Source organism: Xiphophorus maculatus, chromosome 17 (genome assembly GCF_002775205.1).
Source record: "Xiphophorus maculatus strain JP 163 A chromosome 17, X_maculatus-5.0-male, whole genome shotgun sequence".
Lineage (NCBI taxonomy): Eukaryota > Metazoa > Chordata > Actinopteri > Cyprinodontiformes > Poeciliidae > Xiphophorus > Xiphophorus maculatus.
Genome location: NC_036459.1, coordinates 8,766,994 through 8,789,622, shown reverse-complemented (window position 1 = coordinate 8,789,622; position 22,629 = coordinate 8,766,994). Strand labels below are relative to the sequence as shown.

The 22,629-nt window shown below is 37.1% G+C and overlaps 1 protein-coding gene across 2 annotated transcripts in view; it reads left to right on the top strand.

The window, feature by feature from the left end:
* Window positions 1–334: 334 nt before the first annotated feature.
* acss3 (acyl-CoA synthetase short chain family member 3) overlaps window positions 335–22,629 on the top strand; it is a 33,625-nt gene continuing 11,330 nt past the window's right edge. Inside the window, exons 1-9 of one of the 2 annotated variants that reach the window (XM_023350356.1) lie at window positions 335–849; window positions 2,219–2,363; window positions 2,635–2,823; window positions 4,417–4,551; window positions 5,171–5,311; window positions 6,634–6,714; window positions 7,044–7,139; window positions 8,274–8,425; window positions 10,557–10,660. In XM_023350356.1, coding sequence (XP_023206124.1) covers window positions 515–849; window positions 2,219–2,363; window positions 2,635–2,823; window positions 4,417–4,551; window positions 5,171–5,311; window positions 6,634–6,714; window positions 7,044–7,139; window positions 8,274–8,425; window positions 10,557–10,660 — 1,378 coding nt within the window. In that variant the 5' untranslated portion in view covers window positions 335–514. Of the gene's footprint in view, window positions 850–2,218; window positions 2,364–2,634; window positions 2,824–4,416; window positions 4,605–5,170; window positions 5,312–6,633; window positions 6,715–7,043; window positions 7,140–8,273; window positions 8,426–10,556; window positions 10,661–22,629 lie in introns of those variants that run through there. The other variant, XM_023350358.1, reaches the window with a different exon arrangement.

Below are 22,629 nucleotides of genomic sequence, written 5' to 3'. Positions count from 1 at the left end.
AGCCTTTTTTTTCTTAATGCTGTGTAAAATACTAAGATTATTACTAGACGTAATTATAGAATACTCTCATTAATCTATCACAAAATAATCTCAGGAAAGTATAATGACGTTTCTGGTTGTAGAGTCACATAAGATCATGTTAACTGGTTTGTAGGCCACATTTGTAATATTTTCTCTTGGAGAAATGTTACGCTAATTATTTTTGGTAAATAAACCTAAGAAATAGCTGAGAATATAGTTTTTGAAGAGCACGACAGGCTACTCGCATGTCACATTGCAGCTTTGGTTATGCAACTTTTTTTTTTTTTTTCTTGTAGTGCAAAGCTCCTCCTGCGTCAACAACATCCAGTTCATAGTTCGCGTTCCTTGAAGGCAATGTAGTAGGATTTCTAATGAAGTATTCTCTGCCTTTAGGGGCCCCAGGTGAACTCGTTCCGTGTTGAATTGAGCAGCTGGGTTTGTTACCTGCAACGAGGAACATCGTGTCACAGTACTGTTTAAGTCAGCAGAAACTATGCATTCCCAAATGAAGTACTTGGTGCGCCTGAAGCCCTGCGCTCCTCCTCGCAGCAAGCGGATCCCCGAGAGGAAACTCTGGTCTTACTGTGCAGCAAAACAACAGCTAGACGGAGGCTTTAGCGCGACAGGACGGCATGCAGCTGCAAGAGAACACGCTTTTGTCGGAACACGGCGCTGCAGGAACCATGCATCTGACTGCGCATACAGCCGAGCTTTCGCTTTGGCAAGGGACCACCCGGAAACTTTCTGGGGTGAGATGGCTCAGAATATAAACTGGTTTGAGCCGTGGAGCAAAACTCTGCATGTAGAGGACCCGGTGTTTCCAAACTGGTAGGTTTTCAGCAAATGGTTTTGCTACATTTATGTACATAAAAACTACATCGCATATCAAACTGACTAAAAGAACTAATTTAAACAACCTCATCATATTTCCTCAATTAAGGTAAAAGATAATAAACGGCATCCAAAACGCAAATTACTCACAAAACAAAACAAAACAAAAAACAAAACTCAGTTTATGGAGCGCCAAATATGCCATAATGTGAATACGCCATTCAAGTGCTATGCGAGGGCTATTCAGAAAATAAAAGTAGAACAAAAATTCATGAATTAAAAACAAAATATTGATGTCAGAGGAAACCCTTATTTAACAAATAAAAGTCACGCAACTAGAATATCATCTGTCAGCTGTCCTGCTGCACGGAGGGTTTTTTATGGTATGTCTGAAGTGCCAAAAAAATCTACCTGTTGCATAGTAGATTTTTTTTATATTCCAAAGACATTCATTGTACTGTAATTATGATAAAAAGGTTTAAACAAATGTGAGCAAATTTAACAATGAATATGTTAAAAGCAACCATTAGTTTTAACATGTAAATGAACAAAAATCTGTTTTGATGTTTTATGGTGTCTACTTTAGTGTTTATGGTGTCTAATATTTTCAGTCTTTTTTTAAAAAACAAAATTATATTTAGCATCACATTTAAATTTAATTTAGCTTTTTCATAGCCCTTATTTTTCTCTTTGTTATATTATAAGGCAAAAAGTTGATTGCAACTGCAAAATTGTTAGTTAAAAATCAGAGAAATTCCCTTTTAATGTAATCACAGCCCATATACAATGCATAGAGCAATCTACAGTATGTAATAAAAGAAGACAGCAATAGCCTTCAAGAAAACACTCAGCCTACACTGTTCTCTCCTGACGCAGATGAACAAAGTGAGTTTATTTTATTTGGGAGCTGTCAGTTATACCATCTGATCTAGAAGAAAAATATACTGAAAACTGGATCTCAGTGACATTCACAAATATAAATTATTCTCCCTTCTTGCAGTTTAACTGTATTCAAAGCAGCATAATGGTCTGTCTGATTGAGGACATTGGTTATCTGTAATCTGCAAATAGAGACCTTTGTCAAATGAGTTTGTTGTTCTCTTCACATCCTTTTAAGTATAATCAAGAGTGCACATTTTTGAATACAATTAAAAGGTGCTAAAGTGCAGCTAAGATCAAATCTATTTCACATACTAGATAGCAACTCTGATCTTGACTAAACGTCTTGGAGTCATTTTCAAGATACTAAACCAAACCTACACATATCTTCAATATTCTAAAAAAATCGACAAGTTAAAGGTATTTGTTTAGATGTGAATGCAATGCATGTGTCTCTGTGATGTTTAAAAGTGTGACTTTCTGCCAGGTTTGTAGGCGGAAAGTTAAACATGTGCTACAACGCTGTGGACCGTCATGTTGAGAGTGGCCGCGGAGAGCAGCCAGCCATCATTTATGACAGTCCAGTGACTGGAACTAAGAAGATCATCACCTTCAGAGAACTGCAGGGCCAGGTGTGTGTTAGCAAATCAAACAAAGAACTGAACAGCAGAATTAGCCACCTATAAGATGAAACATATTCATAAAGTTTGATTTTAAGGTTTGTAAGCAAACTGTGTTTGGTTTTGTGAAGGCAAAAGATGGCTATGACAGTTCATGACGGCAATCATTTTGATTTTAAAAATGAACTTTTTGGTAGCACAAAAACATCCTGTGTTTTAACACGACTGCTTTATTTAATGTCGAGTTTACATTCAGCCTTCTGCATCACTTCCTCTGATCCAGGTGTCCAGATTAGCAGGAGTTCTTGTGAAAAATGGGGTTCAGAAAGGAGACCTCGTTGTCATCTACATGCCCATGGTGCCCCAGGCCATGTTCACCATGCTGGCCTGTGCACGGATTGGTGCTCCACACAGCCTAATCTTCGGTGGCTTTGCTTCCAAGGAGCTGTCAGTCCGCATTGATCATGCCAAAGTAAGGATTCTCTGCTTTTCACCCTGCATATTTTTTTACTACGTCTGTACTTTTGTTCTTAGGAAGCAGCTGATATGTGCCTTTGATTACTTTTTGTCTAATGGGGTGATATGCATCCATATCTGTGTCTCTGTCTCTGTGTGTGTTCTGTAAATTATTAAAAGATAAATGTACTGCTACTTTTAGTTCAATATGATTAATCATTACCCAAGGATAGCCACATCATGTTTACTTTACACACATCTGTGCATCATTTCAGTGCCACCATGATTCACTCTTCGACTGATACTAATGTTTGGTTAAACATCCCCAACCACATTACTGGAAAAAAAAGGGATTTTCTCTATCAACAAACCTCGGGTCCAATCATTTCCCTCGTTGAAATTTATTGGATTGCTGGCACAGAGTGAATTTCTAAGCATACTGTATATATCTCAATACGGTTGAGTTTGCAGCTTTTAAAACAGGCCATACTTGTAACTTATTAATCTGATTTAATTATTCTAAACCAGTTTGATGATTTTGGTGACATTCATGGCTCATTATCATCTTGGAACCCCCTGTTGTGCTTCCAAATGTGTAACCATCTGTCCTAAAATGGCCCATAAATGAATATGTCAGAATCTTTTAGGGTAGTAACCTCTGCTGCAGAGGCGGCACCTTCAGGTGTCTTCTGGAGAAAAGTTTTAATGTTGGACAAGACAAACCTTAAGCTATTTGTGACAAGACATATGTTTCGCAGAGTGATAATGGTGCATTAAGATAAGTGGATGGGTTGATGAAAATAGAGAGTTACATTAAAATTCATATTTGGTTTGTGTTTCAACATGATGAATCCCAAAGCAAACATCAAAACTTGTGTTGGGATGAAGAAAACATGCTAACAGTGAGCTAACTTTAAGCTATCATTAAACTGGCCTTCTGAAAACTCCGGTTGTTTTTGTGCTGGAAAACCTACTAGTTAAAATGTACTTGACCAATTCAGCCAATTAGGAATGATCAAACATCCATCCAGAAACAAGCTAAAAGCTTAAACTAAAAACTGTAAAATTGTGTGCTTTCTCTGCAACTTCCTAAGAGAATTATTGTGTACTATTTTATAAGTGCACCATCAAAATAAAACAAAAAACAATGGTTTAAATTAACATCTGACAAACTATAGTTAGCCTGGAATTAATAAAGCGAGTTCAGTTACACAAATATAGTGGAGGTGTGTTGGCATTTTTGCACAAAACACTCAAACCGAAAAATCAAAAACGCAGTTTTTATTTTGCATTGAAACGATGCAAAATCGTTTTGCAACGATTGAAAAATTGAAGACAGTGACACAAAGCAAACAAACAGCTACATTTTTAAAACAAATGCTTTTTTGTTATTTTGTTTTTCACATGTATATGCTTCAACCCTCTTAATTTGAAAGGCTACAGGAAATGCCTTTGCTCATGTAGGAAGGCCCCCGGTGTGCGGCAGGCTTGCACTTGATTACACAACTGCCAGGAAGCCCTTGTGTGAACTGCATTCTATTTTGCCTGCTGAGAACACTCCAATTAGTTATTCTTTTTCAACATTTTCTCATGATTGGTGCTTTTGTAGCCCAAGATGTTGGTGACGGCCTCGTTCGGCATCGAGCCAGGCAGAAGAGTTGAGTACATCCCGCTGGTGAAGAAGGCCTTGGAGATGAGCTCTCACAGACCCTCTAAAGTCCTCATGTACAGCAGGCCCAACATGGTGAGGCAGTCTGACTAACGCGGCAGAAATCTGCAGGATGACGGAACATGCAGGTTTCTAAAATACACAAAAGGCTTGCATTTCACAGACTTGCGTTTCAAGCAAGCTGACTTAAATGTGGCTCATTTTAAAAATACTTTTAATGTAAATTCTGATTTATAATCAAAACAAAAACATGTAGTTTGTATATGACATTTGAGAATACTGAGTATGACTTCCAGCAGACGCTACAAGATGTTATTTGCAGGTTGGCAGGAATCCAGTTTGGAAGCAGACTGGCTTTCATTGAACATGTATACAGGCACTGCAGAAGAAAATGTAATGTCATGCTGGTTAAATTAGGCTGAATTTGACAATGACTTGTATGAATGCTTAAATAGTTCATTTAGGTAATGTTCATCACTTTTAAATACAAACAATGGGGCTATTTCTTTAGAAATTTTTAATAGATTTTTGTAAATATCACAATTTTAGATATGTTGCTAACATGCTAACTCAAAGTTAAGGTGTGTACTGATCTTGTTCATAAAAGGAGAAAAATATACACACAGATCAAACTATTTTTATTAGCGAAATGCTTTTAAAACGTTTCACTTTTAAATGTTTTTCTTTGTTTCAGGACAAAGTTTCCCTCGATCCGGAGCTGAGTCTGGACTGGGACCAGGAAATGGCCGCTTCTCGTCCACATGACTGTGTTCCTTTGCCCTCCAACCATCCTTTGTACGTTCTCTATACATCTGGGACCACAGGAACACCAAAGGTACTGGCTATCAGTTATTGGTTTATTATTGATTTGAAGTAGGATTGCATCTTGTTTGTCAAATGACTGAGAAAGAAAAAATCTTTACCTTGATTTAAAAACTTAGTTTCTGAACAAAACAAAAAAAAATCTTGAGCAGAATTAAAAGGCTTTTGGAAAAACGTCAGACAGAGCAAACTTTGATGCAGCGTTACTATGCCTCTCATATACAGATGACAGCATAAAATCAATGACTTGCCCTTGAAAAACATGAGTTTTCAGACATTCACGAATTTTCATTTGCAAAAAATCTCTACCCAGTAGTTTGGTAAACTTTCCATTTATATGTCCAAGATTTCAGGACATTGTTGTTTTTCTTTTCCTATGATGGAAAGATGTTGATATGAAGCAATGAAAGTTATCTTTTTTCAGTCACACTATGAATTTGTATTCTTGGGAATTTAAAGATATGGTTATGTGATTTTAAGCTTTTACATATTGGCAAATGCAATAGTCGTATAAAAGTATACGGTAATGTTTTGCTGTGCTTGGGTGTTAAATGCAGCTTTTTCTTTGTGTATTTATGGTTTCAGTTTTCAGGTGGGAGACAACAAATTAATTAATTTAAAGAAGCTTTTCAAACCAGGAAGCTTTTCACTTTGTCTGAAATGTTGTTTATCTGGAAAACTGTGCAAAAATATTCAAGAAGATCAGAATAACAACCTGAGTTATCCTGCTGTGATCTGATGATTATATTCCAGAGCCTTTTAGCAAAAAAAAAAGTTACTCTATAATAATTGGCATAAATGAATATTTTAACCATTAGTTATTCTTTCAGAAACTGATTAGCAATGAATCTCATCTGTTGAGAGAAGTTGGGAGATTTACTTTTTGAGTTTGTCCTAAGTAGCTGTTATTTATGGAGCCTGTGTGTGACTCATCAGATCTTCAATGCTGTGAAACAATCTGCAGCCGATATAAAATCCATCAGTCTGACATAAATACGACAGAACATTTCCACAGCAGCAGGAGTTGATTCAAACGAAAAATCATTGACGCCCTGCAATAGCATAATTTATTTTTCACTAAAAGGTAATAAAAGAGCCTCATGGGCTTCTCCTTAATGGAGCTGAAATTGGCAACTTTTTCCAGATCACTGCAACATGCTCTGATGGTGCGGCTGACTAAGATGGAGCCTAACGCTGCTGTGTTTCAGAAGGATTCTTTCAAAAACAAAATATAATCCCACTCCACACTGCCTGGCTGGGTTTTAACTGATATTAGAACCCTGCTTTGTGAAATACCTGTCACTGCTTTAATGTCTTTCTTATCTCATTCCCCAGGGCGTTTTGAGAGACACTGCAGGGTATGCTGTTATGCTGAAATGGACCATGTCAAATATTTATGGACTCAGTCCCGGAGATGTAAGTTGATAAAGTGTTCTCTCCTGAGTTATTGCTATTCTTATGGGGGAGAAAAAAGAGTAAGCAATCAGCAAAGAGATGGATGAATTTTCACTTCAGGGATGATTTGATTACAGTGAGATACACAATAGCTTTTTAACTTTCTATTTTCAGCTACATTCATCATTTAGATGTCTGATATTTGATTTACATTTTCAGTGCCTTCAAGCTTCTAAGGCCTTATTGAAATTTTTTCGTCCCTTTTTTTAATGCAATTTAAAGAGTGATAATTTAGCTCTGGTTCTGTGATGTATGATATTACATACATACTGTATATTCATTTGATACAGGTTTGGTGGGCTGCCTCTGATTTGGGCTGGGTGGTCGGCCATTCCTACATCTGCTATGCTCCTTTACTCCATGGTAACAGCACCATTTTATATGAGGTATGTCCCTTTTAGAACAAGACGGGCTTCTGTACAGAGTGCAGATATGGTGCAAAATAAGTTTGGCCTGCAAAACATGCAAACTTATTACAGTAGCATGTACATATGTGAGGAATGCTGATCAGGACAATGTAGTCTACAGTTATGAAGTAGAAGGAAAGATGATTTTCAGAAATTTGTTCTCAAAATGTGTTGAAAATCCCCTTGTAGTGATGGCATGCTGTTGAGATGCTTGTCATTTGTGACTGTCCGTTTTCAATTGAAATTTGACTAAGTCTTTGCTGTTTTTGCAAAAAAAAAGACAAAAAACATGGTGTTCACTTCTCAGTCCGAAGACGTAGAGCTGTAAACAGACCCCCAATGGCTTCCTGTTGTAGTTGCAGTGAAAGCAAACATGTTGAAAATCCCCCAAAATGTTGTCAATTTCTGCTTAGCGATCGAAATGTGGAAGTTTGAGGCATTCAGGATTCAAAATGTTTTACAGAATGCCTGTCATGTTTGTTTTTAGGGCACTCTTCCTTTATTTGCTGCTTTTCTCTCTTTAATCTAACAAATGTGACACCTTTGTGTGATTCATGCTTTCCCACCCTATAGGTGAAATTTCATCTTGTTAAAAAGCTACAAAGGATTTTTTGATCAATGTTCTTTTACTTGACATTAATTTCTTTGCTTGGTATTCATTTGGAATAAGCTTCTTTGAGTTTTATACAGTTATGTCTGTTTTGATGTGCAGACTATTCTGAGGTTTTTCCGTTTCTTTCAGTTCTGATTAGACACCCTCAGTGATTTGGCAGCTAATTGACCAGCTTCCCTGATTATTTTTCTTTCCTTGTGGGTCTTTTGTTTAAAACGTTTTCATGAATTCTCTGCTGCACACAAACACAAATGTCAGTTTACATAACATAACTATATTTACAGGTCTGGACTTTGACTATGCCGCTCAAACATGAACAATATCATTGCAGTTCAATTCAGTTAGTTGTATAGCACCAGTTCATTCAAGCCCAAGCTTTAATATAATGTAAGGTGTTTTATTCTGCATACAGATATTGTTTCCATGTCTGTGCTATATTTGAACTTGTTGGTATTTTGGGTTGTAGACAGACGCATTTTATTTTATGTTCCTGATTGTAGGGGAAGCCTGTTGGGACTCCAGATCCTGGCGCGTTCTTCCGTGTTCTATCGGAGTACGGAGCTTCCTCCATGTTTACCGCACCCACCGCAATCCGGGCCATTCGGCAGCAGGACCCCAGCGCTGCAGTCGGGAAGAAATACCCTTTGACCAGGTAGATATCATTGCGTCATGTAATGATCAGATGATATGAATAGATGATTGGCAGATAATTTATTGCTGGCAGTCCTATTAGTTGATAACTGCATAATTGTTTTTAGCAAATGTAGTTTTTAAAAATGCTGAAAGAGGGGTTGTGTGGTCTGTGTTTGTTCTCTAAATACTTTTTTTAATGACGCCTTCTCTCACAAGTTTTAGTCTGGGTTAAAACGATTCAGTGGAACTGAAACTGCAGATAGCTGCGTGGCAGCACACTAAGGACAGCTTGATTTATATGCTACCTTTCAGGATATAAAATCACAAAGTGCTTCACAAAAGCCAGCAGTGCATCAAAAAAAGTCCTGATGCAGTACAGTGTAGATTTTACAACCCATTTGCAAACAATTGATGATTCAGGATTTTCACATTATGCCATCAATATGCCCACATAAGTGTGTTTTTATGTGTCTAAGCATGCATGGTAAGAGGAGCAACAATGTGCCGGCAGCTTCACAGCCTCAGCTCGTTTTGCTCTTCATGTGACGCTGTCTGTAGCAGGGAGTTAAATACAGTTTTTTTTCTTTTCATTAGTTTGGCCCAGTGATTCAGATACTTGCTGAGATGATCACATTTGTCAAATGTTTGTTGTGGAGCAGAAAACTTGGACCTGAGGGTTGATTTGTCAGTTTATCACTTCATTCTTGCTCAGCAGTCTGAAATGCCTCTCGGCACACAATCGTGAAGCAATTCTGAATCTTGGCGACCTTTGGCCTCAGTGACTCAGTCACTAAATGCAGCAGTGTGTGTTGGATCCTCTGTTGAAGGCGCTGAACGAACTGCACCTTTTTAAACTGCAGACAGATTATTTGTGCTGTCGTTCAGTTTTAACTTCATGCTAAAAGTCATTTAGGTTTAATAATTTTTTAATGTACTAAGTTGTTTGTGCAAGACGACTGTTTTTCTTCGGCTCAAAATAAAACATCTGTGTGACGTAGTGGTAGAATTATAAAGGCATCACTGCAACATAATTTTTCTTTTCTGTGATTTACTAAATTTCCACTTATTATTTCCAATAATAGGTGTTTTACTAGAATTTAACAATCTTAGTGAAATAAGGAAACAAATGTTTTGTTTCTACGGTAACTACCAAATTTGCTACAATAAGAGGTCCATTTATATGATTTTTCAAATTTATCCACACATCTAAACTTTGAAAGGAGGGTTGGTAGTTCTGTTTCTAATATAAAATGTGTAGGGAGTTGTACAACCTTTGAGAAAAGCCTTGAAGCTTTATTACCAAACATAATTTCATGCTAGAGTTCAAACCCTGATTTGATGCAGCTCACTTGTTCTTTCTTCAGCTTATTAATATGGACCCAGGGTTCCTCCTGAGCCTTTTTACTGTGATTGAGCTGCATCCCTTGTTAACATGTCAGACGTGGCAGTAATTAGGTTGTCCAAAAATATAGCATGACCAGACAAGCTTTTAGCAGAATTTTCAAGGAAAAAATGAAGTATTATGGAGAGACACTTTTGTAAACAAGTAAGCAAACCAAACCGATGCTTTTTGGTAAATACAAAGATTCATGGATTGCTAGCCTATGTGATTTAAAGTTGAATTTGGGTTGTGACTGTGAGGCTGAATTAACGATGCTGGTAATGGCTACTATTTATCTTGGTGGTAGTTTTTGGATCAGTTGTTTCACACTGTTAAAAGCTGAAGTTTGTTGTTAAAGGTGGTAGATGCTAATAAAATGCTATCAGGGGAAAAAAAAAGTGCTCCAAAGATCAGCCTCTTATTTCAGGACTAATCCCTCTAAGAGATTTGTTGGACTGTGCTGCAACAGTTTGTATATTTACTTTGAGATTTGAAATTTATTTTCGACCAGTATTGATTTGCTTCCTCAATAGAAATGTAAGCAGAGAGCGGCGTAGCTCCATGAATATTGCACATAACAGAAACTGTGCCCGTTAAAATTAAAGATACTTTCTTTAGGAGCACATTTCCACATCCGTCAATCATCAAATGTGTGTTTACAAAACAATAACTGCAGACACTAAAAACATTTCTGGCATGCTTTACGTCTATATGACAGTTAATTGTGTTAGCTTTTTGAAGGAAAACAATTTATCCTGATTCTTCATAGGTTGCAGACGTTATTCTTGGCAGGAGAGCGGTGTGATGTTGAGACACTGGAGTGGGCAAAGAAGAACTTTGGCGTTCCGGTTCTGGATCACTGGTGGCAGACGGGTGAGAAATCATTCATTTTCCTCAGATAAAAATTCAAGAATGTCTGTGTCATTTTGGAGTTCTGCCTTCTCTGGGCGTTACTTGTGACTGAAGATGGTCGGTCATCAATTATGAAAGGAAGGAAGGAAAAGACGTTAATGGACTAGAATTTAAATTAAGGCTCTAATGTGTGAAGTTTGAGCTGCTGTGTTCTCATTTTCCTAAGACTAGATTTTATGGATCTTTCACCAATGCCATGGTGGCAATTGGCACTTATCCGGATTTCTGCTCAAAAATTAAATTTTGCATAGCCAATATTTTAGTGCTGGATTTCATCATTGCAGTTTTAATAAAAGCCATGCCTCTCTTACGCCCCACATCTCTGATCAGTCTCAGCAAATTGTAAAAGTTTGCAGAGGCGTGCGTTTCTGCATGATGGCCAGACAGTCCTGCAGTTTTAGGGGCCATCTTTATTATTGATTCTTGAATTTGAAAAGTGGTTTGTCATGGAATGGATTGTTGAATGCAGGGAGCATACTAATGTCACAGCCCTTCACCTCCCACTGTGTGATTGCTTTTATCCCGAGTGCCACAGAGCTGTGATAAATGTGTTAGGGACCGCATATGAGCACAATTGGATGCCTCTTTGTTTTGAAATATCCTGGCGGTGCAAATGTAGGATCGATGCTGGACGAGATGACATATCTGTGTTAAATATGGAATCAATGCTGCTATTGGATTGCTCAAAAGCCATCGACCTTGAGCGTTTGTGCGTGCTATGCTCTTCAGATTAGGGTGCAGATTAGCCCACTTGACCAATTAGTCTGTCCAGGATCGATTGGATTGTGTAGATTTCAGTATTGGAATAATACAGAAATGTGATTCATCAAATTGATCTATTGTTGAAGGTACAGCCAGTGTATTAAAGCAACAAGCGTAGAGCTAGAGCCGCCTCTTTTCTTTATGCGTGCCTCAGAGGCTAAATCTTTGATGGCAACGTTTGAGAACCAGAGTTTATTATTTAAGTCTGTTAAACTGCTCAGAACCAAAGTAGGAGCAATGAAAGGAAGGAACAATTTAGGCATAAATTCATGAAGGTGCAGACAGACGAGCGGTAAAGTTTCTATCTTCACAAACGTGGAACTTCCACCAGGTGTTAAAACTGAAGATGTTTTTTGGCTCTTTGAAAGTCATGGTTAAGGAACTCAATGTTTTTTTTATTTTATAAGCCTCTGCAGTGCTAGGAACTACCATTCATGCTTTTGATGGATTAGACTCATGAATTAAAATATATTTATATATTAATCAAGACTGGATTTATGTTCAGTCTGCAAACTCAGACTATGTCCTAGTGAATCGAAGCACTATTTTCACTTTGTGAAGGATATTGTAGATAATATCTTTCACTTTTACATCTGGTTTGGAGACAAATGAACCAGAATAGTTTTTATGAATATAAATTGGCAAACTGATTTCAGCATTCCAGTATATTTGCAGCATTTACACCTACTGTACATTTAAGCTTGGTAGTTAATTTTATGATATGAAATATTGCTAATTTAATTAATTTGCTTTTAGTTTAGTATTTGAACATTATTTGAGTTTTACAAAAAATGTTGCCACTTTTGTTTTCTGTCTGACTTGACTGCCGTTGGTTGCAGATATTCCTAGAAGAGATGTTTGTCTTGTGTCATTACTTTGCTTCACAGCACAGTTACCTGAACTTCAGTTACCTGAACTTCTCCTTAGATCAAAAGCTGGTCTGCATGCCCTGCCAGTCTATGGCTCTGCTGCACCACAGTGGGAGAGGCTAAGGGAATGCTAACTAGACGAACAGCATGTATGCACCACTGTTCTTAGTGATAAAAGTTACTTTTGAAACCAGACGCTAGCTTTTATTTTATTAATTTTTATATGCTAGACATTAAGTCAGACTAAATATTTTGGAAGTAATTTCATTTCGCACCGGACAGAGAGGAAATCTAAAAAAAAAAGAAGCATAATTATTGATGATCCAAATGTGCAGCTTTGGACTTTTCACAAACTGTAGCTCTAAGTTATAATAATTTAAATAGTTTTACTGCACATAAAGTTTATGCTATAGTCTTTACTTTGTTTCTGATTACCTTTTAACTCCTATTATATTGTTTATTCATAAATCCTCGATCCAGTTAGGCTTATTTTTATTACTATTAGGATTGATGAATGCTTTGATGCTGCATTATTATGCAAGGGATCAGCCTAATCTACCTGTAATTTGACTTTAAGTGAGAGCAGTCAGCCTCAGTTTGGCAGGTAGAATAAGTTTAAGTAATTCTGCATGTTGGCAGTGAACTGCTGAGAGCTTATAAGCCCTCATTAGTCATATGTAGGCTGCAGGTTGTTGGTAAATCACCTTGCAGAAGCTCTGATGATGCTGAGGCTCATGTGGGTTAAAATAAGCAGAATATGTCTTGCATAAGATGTTTGAAGCATTTACTATTCATACAGCAGTTTGAGAGCTATTGCAGGTAACGGAGCACACAGCAGACACAGATTTATGGCTTTTTTTTTTTTTTTGGTTTTATTGCTTTGTGCTTTATCTGTCTGCTCTATTTATAAACGCTGTACACTGTGCCTGTTCCTTAATTTTTATATTGAATGTGACTGCAGCTTCGTTTGGCTGGATTAAAACCTAGCCCAACCTGTAAGTGGATAAAAGTTGTCATTTTTCTCCTTGTAGGCAATCTTTAAGATAACATTTCATTCTATGAAATACTGACATGTTTATTACACGGCCCTTCTGTTCTGTTCTTTCACGGTCACCCTTAAAACAAAACCCTGTCACGTTTTGTGGTCATTCATACCAGCTGATTTATAGAGTTTAGAGAAAAACCTGTGGTGCCCTCTTGATTTCTGCCTCGATGTGTAAATCCAATATGATTGCTCAACCTCTGCTAAACTCTGTAGCTGGCAGCCTGCAGCCAGAGCTGCAATCCAAAGCGGGCTGCTTTCCATCTCTCGCTTTCTGTGTCAGACACTGTGTGACTTCAGATATGAGGGGCAATAAAGCAGCTATTATCTGTGAAACAGTTTTCAAATATTCCGTGTTATTTGAGTAACCTTTAAAAGATTATATGCTTCCTGTGCTGAATTTTAAAGGTGCTGCCCTAATCTTCCTTATTCAGAGTTGCCTTGCATGTGTAATTGAGCTCTGACCTTTTTCAAACCTTATTATAGTACTGTTATCAGTTTGACACTAGTTGAATATTGTTTTATGTTTATTGCAGGTGGAGGTGTGCTGGTTTCAGTGGTTGAAGCCTTTTTAGTTGATGTTCTTTAGAAAAGATGCATATTAGGGGTGGATGATATGGACTTTTGCAGTGCTATTGTGTTAATCAAAATGATCATATTTATTAGTTCCTCTTCAGGCAGCCATAAGGCTAATTCACGGTGCCACAAATGTAGAACATGTATACGCTTCTGTTTATTTCAGATGTGACCAAGAACTTTAAGTGGACAGGACCCTAGATGATGGACTTAAATTTCTTCAGATGAATCCTTTCTCAAGATTTTGTTTGTTCAGTCTACAGTTCCTCCTTGAGCACCACGGAATTTCTTGTCGAAGTGTTTTGCTGATTCTACCTTCTGGGGAAAGCCTTGGTTTGAAGAATGAAAGTTCAGCTGACACAAAACATGCAGTTTGTTCCAACGTTGCCCCAAACAGGAGGCTACTTCCCACACAGCGTCTCCTCTAGAGAAGGGTTTTCTGTCGTCTTTCACCTCCAGGATGAAATTTCTTTTGTCACGCTAAATTAACGTCTCATTGGAAATATTTAACAGTACAATCCTATTGTGCGGAGATGACTAATTTGACCAATTTTACCATTTAGTCTGCTGTATTTGGCGAGAGCAGAACAGATTGGCGAGTTTCTCTCCATGTTCATGGAACTTATTCGTGTTTCATGCTGATTCATCCTGATTCATCAGCTGAGATGGATCTCATCTTTTTCCCCATTGTCTCCCATCGCCTCATTTTATACGAGTCCAGTTGTGTTCATGTTCCTCCCCTCTCACACCGTCGAAGATGCTACGAGTCGACCTCCCCCTCCCCTCTCAAACCAACCCAGAGAGCTCCTCACCTGTTTATTTCTGACCCACCTGATGCCAGTAGCAGCTTAGCTCACCTTCCTGCTCTGTGCATATGAGAATGTGTCTGACGTTTTGAATGTTGATGATAATCCGCGAGCTATTTTAAGACCCAAGTGGCATTGGAAGGGGGTGGAGAGGGCTGGGGATGAAGGTTGCTGATGTCACGACTGTTGCCTGGCAACAAATGTGTATTTCCAGTCTGCAGGTTTAGGCTGCTTGCATGAAAGGGGGGCGACGGATGCACTTGTGATGTTTTAGGTGTGTGTTCTTTTGACTTTTCCTCTGCTTCTGTTTCTTTTTATGTTTTGTCTTAAGTCAGCTTGACCTTCTCAGAGAGGTCATCTTGATCAGTATTTCCCTCTTCAGCCGTACTGAGCTGGCACAGGCGTGTACATATTGGCGCATCTCAGAAGGTCTACCAAGGGCAGGTTTTCAGCCTCTATGAAAGGGATGGTGGAGTATAAGGAAAAACTGATTTTAGAAGAACTGATCAAGATCAAAAGGAATGACCGTAGTAAATTAGATGTAGGAGACAATATGCACAAAATATTGATCAAACTGAACCTGTTTGACTTTTGAATCAAAGTCAGGTTTTTATTTTTCCAATACATCAGAGAGCTAGTAGAAGAGGTTGCTCACATTGCTTTTTAAAGATTTTGGTAAAACACGGAAAAATCTTGAATTTTGCGACCGTGTCAGTTTACTGAATTACATGTGTGAGTTGGTCTGGATTCACATTCAAAATGTATTGCAGGAAATAACTGCACAAACAGAATCTCAACTTGTTCCTGTTTACGTCCAAGATGGCGTTAGCAATGCAGCACGGCTTCAAGATGAGGTCAAAGCTACAAAAGTTAAAATTTCTGAAGTTTTTTTTCTGTTTTGCCATTTAGTCTTTTAATCAGTTTTTGCTCAGTAGTTCTACATTTCTGGTGTTTCTGCCTTATTTTCCTTAGATATGGAAACACTAGAGCAATTTCTCTCTGCTATAAAAATCTGAATAAGGAACTTCAGCTTTAAACTTCCCTTCAGCACCATTTGGTTTGTCTGTTCACCTGCATGGGGGCCATGAAGTTATGACTGAATTCATAAAATATCCCCTTTATGGACATTTACAGTTATTAACCAGGAGTCTGGTTTTAAAATATTTTATGAGAAACTGTCATTTCTCCTGACTCAAGCTGAACTCAGTCGGTCAATTAAATTAGATCATTTTAACTGGAGTCATATGAGAGGAACATTTTTACAGCTTTGTAATAATTAACTTTAGAAATATTGACAGTTATCCTGCATATTTTAGTGAATAAATATTCATGTAAATGAAAACAATATCTGAATGAGTAAATAGTTTTCTCATCATTTGGTTGATAAAGTAAATTAAGAGCAAAACAATGTGTGTTGTCTCTTATGGGTGACGTCGCCCACACCACATCTGTCTTTTTACGCTGACCTTAGGTCAGTTCTCTCTCTGTAAGCTCCTCACTAAGTTACCCCAGCAACCACACATCACACAGACAGCCTGAAGCACTGCCCTGCATATGGATGATGTGCAGAGAGAACCTCGGAGCCTTTCCTGGTGGCGTTTTCTGTTTTGTTTGGTTCTCCTGCTGATGACATTTGGTTTCCCTGCAGACATTCCAAGAATAGATTCAAATTACAATGCATGGACAGAGTTCAAACTTTAAGAAACATGAGATAATTTATCATTAATTACGTTTTTAAAGAAGTGTTTCTTCTAGGATCGCTGGGTTATTAAGTTGTTCCATCTTTTCACCACCATTGACCCGGTTTCCTGTTTGTGCTGAAGGAAGCATCCCTGCAGCATGATGCTGCCACCACTGTGTGTCAGTTTTCCACAAAAGCCAAACATTTCAGTCTTGGGTGTCATCTGATTGGAGGATTCTTTTTACCACATCCATGCTGTGTCCACTACCTTGTTGCAAATTACAAACATTACTTTTTTTTTTCTTTTTTACGCGTTACCTCTACTACAAGTCTTCTCTTACATCCCAGTAATTTTAAACACTTAATCATACTTTAATAATCCAACATTTTACTTCCACTGTTTTGCATTTTGTTTTCATTCAATGTAAATCATCATAATCTGTAATAATCTCAGTCTAATGTTGCTGTGGGAGGAGAAGTGTCAAGTCTGAAGCTCAGGACAGCTGACTGCTGCAAGACTGATGCAATCAGTTTAGAAATATTACCATCAATGCATTACTTTTTATAGATTTTTCAGCATTTATACCCTGGAACCATACTAGACCGTGACATTAGTCCTCGCTAGCTTCCAGTCTTACATGTAAGCTGAATAGATAGAGCTGGTTAGGTTGTTTGAGCTTTTTGTATATTCTTAGTGAAAAGTGTGGATGTAAGGAAAAAGGGAGACACCAGATCAAAACAATTTTCCTCCCTTCTGAGAACTTTTTCTGCAGCTGTTCCCTTCAAAAGCTCCTCACACTGAGCACGACTGTTCAAAGCGACTCCTCTGCGTCACAACATGCCACTGTGTTGCCTTTTTCTGTTATTCCCCGGTGTCATCCAACATTCTCTACTCCTCTCCGCTCATTCATCACACACAAAAGGCTTCACACTGGCCAAAGCAATCTTCAACAAGGCGAAAGGAAGATTGATTTGTTTGTGTACAAGAGGAAAGGGTGTGAAGCTGGAGGAAGATGGGAAGACTAAAGTTTGACTCGAGACAGAATGTGTGAGAAAACGACTCGACTCAAATGCACATTACCAAGCAAATTAAAGTTTGCATAATGATTATTAAATCATATGTTCCTTTACTATTTTATCAACAGTCTTAAAGTACTAATCTTTTTGGTGCTAGTCTTATGTCAGCATTATGTCAATGCCTTCGTACTTTCTGTGTGATTTTATCCCTAAAAGCTGCACAGTCAGTTTAGTCTGGCTGCTTTCACCTTACAATGTAAAGTCCATATTTTTTCTAGGTTTGAAGTTTATTAGTTTATCTCGAATATCGTCTGTTTTAGACAGTTTAACACCTTCTGCTCATGTCACCTCCTTTCAGTGGTTGGGTCAAACTCCAGTCAACGTGCAATTCAAGAGAGTTTTTAAAAGATGCCTACTTTAATCAGCCAAAACTCCAGTAATTGAGCCAATATGTTTGCGATTGAATTAGGGCATCTTTGCTTTAACAAAATGTCTCCATAAGGGATGAGAAAAGAGTGAATCTAAATGCTCCTACTAATTATGATGTGGGACTTTAAGAACTGCTGTCTGGTTGAAATATTTCAAACGGATGTTACAATCGGATCAATTAGAAGATCATACATTCCCTCCTCTTCTGTCTTGTTAGTAAAAAGACTCACCAGGTCTCATGTGGAAGCAACCCAAAAATGACATACTATACTATGACGTTGAAAATGTAAAAAAAAACGACATGCTATAGTATGACGTCGAAAATGTCAAAAAAACCCGACATGCTATACTATGACGTCGAAAATGTCCAAAAAAACGACATGCTATACTATGACGTCGAAAATGTAAAAAAAAACGACATGCTATACTATGACGTCGAAAATGTAAAAAAAAACGACATGCTATACTATGACGTCGAAAATGTAAAAAAAAACGACATGCTATACTATGACGTCCAAAATGTCCAAAAAAACGACATGCTATACTATGACGTCCAAAATGTAAAAAAAAACCGACATGCTATACTATGACGTCCAAAATGTCCAAAAAAACGACATGCTATACTATGACGTCGAAAATGTCAAAAAAAACCGACATGCTATACTATGACGTCGAAAATGTAAAAAAAAACGACATGCTATACTATGACGTCCAAAATGTCCAAAAAAACGACATGCTATACTATGACGTCCAAAATGTAAAAAAAAACGACATGCTATACTATGACGTCGAAAATGTCCAAAAAAACGACATGCTATACTATGACGTCGAAAATGTAAAAAAAAACCACATGCTATACTATGACGTCGAAAATGTAAAAAAAAACGACATGCTATACTATGATGTCGAAAATGTCCAAAAAAACGACATGCTATACTATGACGTCGAAAATGTCCAAAAAAACGACATGCTATACTATGATGTCGAAAATGTCCAAAAAAACGACATGCTATACTATGACGTCGAAAATGTCCAAAAAAACGACATGCTATACTATGACGTCGAAAATGTCCAAAAAAACGACATGCTATACTATGACGTCGAAAATGTCCAAAAAACGACATGCTATACTATGACGTCGAAAATGTCCAAAAAAACGACATGCTATACTATGACGTCGAAAATGTAAAAAAAAACGACATGCTATACTATGACGTCGAAAATGTCAAAAAAACCGACATGCTATACTATGACGTCGAAAATGTAAAAAAAAACGACATGCTATACTATGACGTCCAAAATGTCCAAAAAAACGACATGCTATACTATGACGTCCAAAATGTAAAAAAAAACGACATGCTATACTATGACGTCCAAAATGTCCAAAAAAACGACATGCTATACTATGACGTCGAAAATGTCAAAAAAAACCGACATGCTATACTATGACGTCGAAAATGTAAAAAAAAACGACATGCTATACTATGACGTCCAAAATGTCCAAAAAAACGACATGCTATACTATGACGTCCAAAATGTAAAAAAAAACGACATGCTATACTATGACGTCGAAAATGTCCAAAAAAACGACATGCTATACTATGACGTCGAAAATGTCCAAAAAAACGACATGCTATACTATGACGTCGAAAATGTAAAAAAAAACGACATGCTATACTATGACGTCGAAAATGTCAAAAAAAACCGACATGCTATACTATGACGTCGAAAATGTAAAAAAAACCGACATGCTATACTATGATGTCGAAAATGTCCAAAAAAACGACATGCTATACTATGACGTCGAAAATGTCCAAAAAAACGACATGCTATACTATGATGTCGAAAATGTCAAAAAAACGACATGCTATACTATGACGTCGAAAATGTCAAAAAAACGACATGCTATACTATGACGTCGAAAATGTCCAAAAAAACGACATAGTCGTTTTTTTACATTTTCGACAATGACGTCGAAAATGTCCAAAAAAACGACATGCTATACTATGACGTCGAAAATGTAAAAAAAACGACATGCTATACTATGACGTCGAAAATGTCAAAAAAAACCGACATGCTATACTATGACGTCGAAAATGTAAAAAAACCCGACATGCTATACTATGACGTCGAAAATGTAAAAAAAACCGACATGCTATACTATGATGTCGAAAATGTCCAAAAAACGACATGCTATACTATGACGTCGAAAATGTCCAAAAAAACGACATGCTATACTATGATGTCGAAAATGTCCAAAAAAACGACATGCTATACTATGACGTCGAAAATGTCCAAAAAAACGACATGCTATACTATGACGTCGAAAATGTCCAAAAAAACGACATGCTATACTATGACGTCGAAAATGTCCAAAAAAACGACATGCTATACTATGACGTCGAAAATGTCCAAAAAAACGACATGCTATACTATGATGTCGAAAATGTCCAAAAAAACGACATGCTATACTATGACGTCGAAAATGTCCAAAAAAACGACATGCTATACTATGACGTCGAAAATGTCCAAAAAAAACGACATGCTATACTATGACGTCGAAAATGTCCAAAAAAACGACATGCTATACTATGACGTCGAAAATGTCCAAAAAAACGACATGCTATACTATGATGTCGAAAATGTCAAAAAAACGACATGCTATACTATGACGTCGAAAATGTCAAAAAAACGACATGCTATACTATGACGTCGAAAATGTCCAAAAAAACGACATGCTATACTATGACGTCGAAAATGTCCAAAAAAACGACATGCTATATACTATGACGTCGAAAATGTCCAAAAAAAACGACATGCTATACTATGACGTCGAAAATGTCCAAAAAAACGACATGCTATACTATGACGTTGAAAATGTCCAAAAAAACGACATGCTATACTATGACGTCGAAAATGTCCAAAAAAACGACATGCTATACTATGACGTCGAAAATGTCCAAAAATACGACATGCTATACTATGACGTCGAAAATGTTCAAAAAAACGACATGCTATACTATGATGTCGAAAATGTCAAAAAAACGACATGCTATTCTATGACGTCGAAAATGTCCAAAAAAACGACATGCTATACTATGACGTCGAAAATGTCCAAAAAAACTACATGCTATACTATGACGTCGAAAATGTCCAAAAAAACGACATGCTATACTATGATGTCGAAAATGTCAAAAAAACGACATGCTATACTATGACGTCGAAAATGTCAAAAAAACGACATGCTATACTATGACGTCGAAAATGTCCAAAAAAACGACATGCTATACTATGACGTCGAAAATGTCAAAAAAACGACATGCTATACTATGACGTCGAAAATGTCCAAAAAAACGACATGCTATACTATGATGTCGAAAATGTCAAAAAAACGACATGCTATACTATGACGTCGAAAATGTCAAAAAAACGACATTCTATACTATGACGTCGAAAATGTCCAAAAAAACGACATGCTATACTATGACGTCGAAAATGTCCAAAAAAACGACATGCTATACTATGACGTCGAAAATGTCCAAAAAAACGACATGCTATACTATGACGTCGAAAATGTCCAAAAAAACGACATGCTATACTATGACGTCGAAAATGTCCAAAAAAACGACATGCTATACTATGACGTCGAAAATGTCCAAAAAAACGACATGCTATACTATGACGTCGAAAATGTCCAAAAAAACGACATGCTATACTATGACGTCGAAAATGTCCAAAAAAACGACATGCTATACTATGACGTCGAAAATGTCCAAAAAAACGACATGCTATACTATGACGTCGAAATGTCCAAAAAAACGGCATGCTATACTATGATGTCGAAAATGTCCAAAAAAACGACATGCTATACTATGACGTCGAAAATGTCCAAAAAAGACGAACATGCTATCATCTATACTATGACGTCGAAAATGTTCAAAAAAACGACATGCTATACTATGATGTCGAAAATGTCAAAAAACGACATGCTATACTATGACGTCGAAAATGTCCAAAAAAACGACATGCTATACTATGACGTCGAAAATGTCAAAAAAACGACATGCTATACTATGACGTCGAAAATGTAAAAAAAAAACGACATGCTATACTATGACGTCGAAAATGTAAAAAAAAACGACATGCTATACTATGACGTCAAAATGTCCAAAAAAACGACATGCTATACTATGACGTCCAAAATGTCCAAAAAAAACGACATGCTATACTATGACGTCGAAAATGTCAAAAAAACGACATGCTATACTATGACGTCGAAAATGTCAAAAAAAACGACATGCTATACTATGACGTCGAAAATGTAAAAAAAACGACATGCTATACTATGACGTCCAAAATGTCCAAAAAAACGACATGCTATACTATGACGTCCAAAATGTAAAAAAAAACGACATGCTATACTATGACGTCGAAAATGTCCAAAAAAACGACATGCTATACTATGACGTCGAAAATGTAAAAAAAAACGACATGCTATACTATGACGTCGAAAATGTAAAAAAAAACGACATGCTATACTATGATGTCGAAAATGTCCAAAAAAACGACATGCTATACTATGACGTCGAAAATGTCCAAAAAAACGACATGCTATACTATGATGTCGAAAATGTCCAAAAAAACGACATGCTATACTATGACGTCGAAAATGTCCAAAAAAACGACATGCTATACTATGACGTCGAAAATGTCCAAAAAAACGACATGCTATACTATGACGTCGAAAA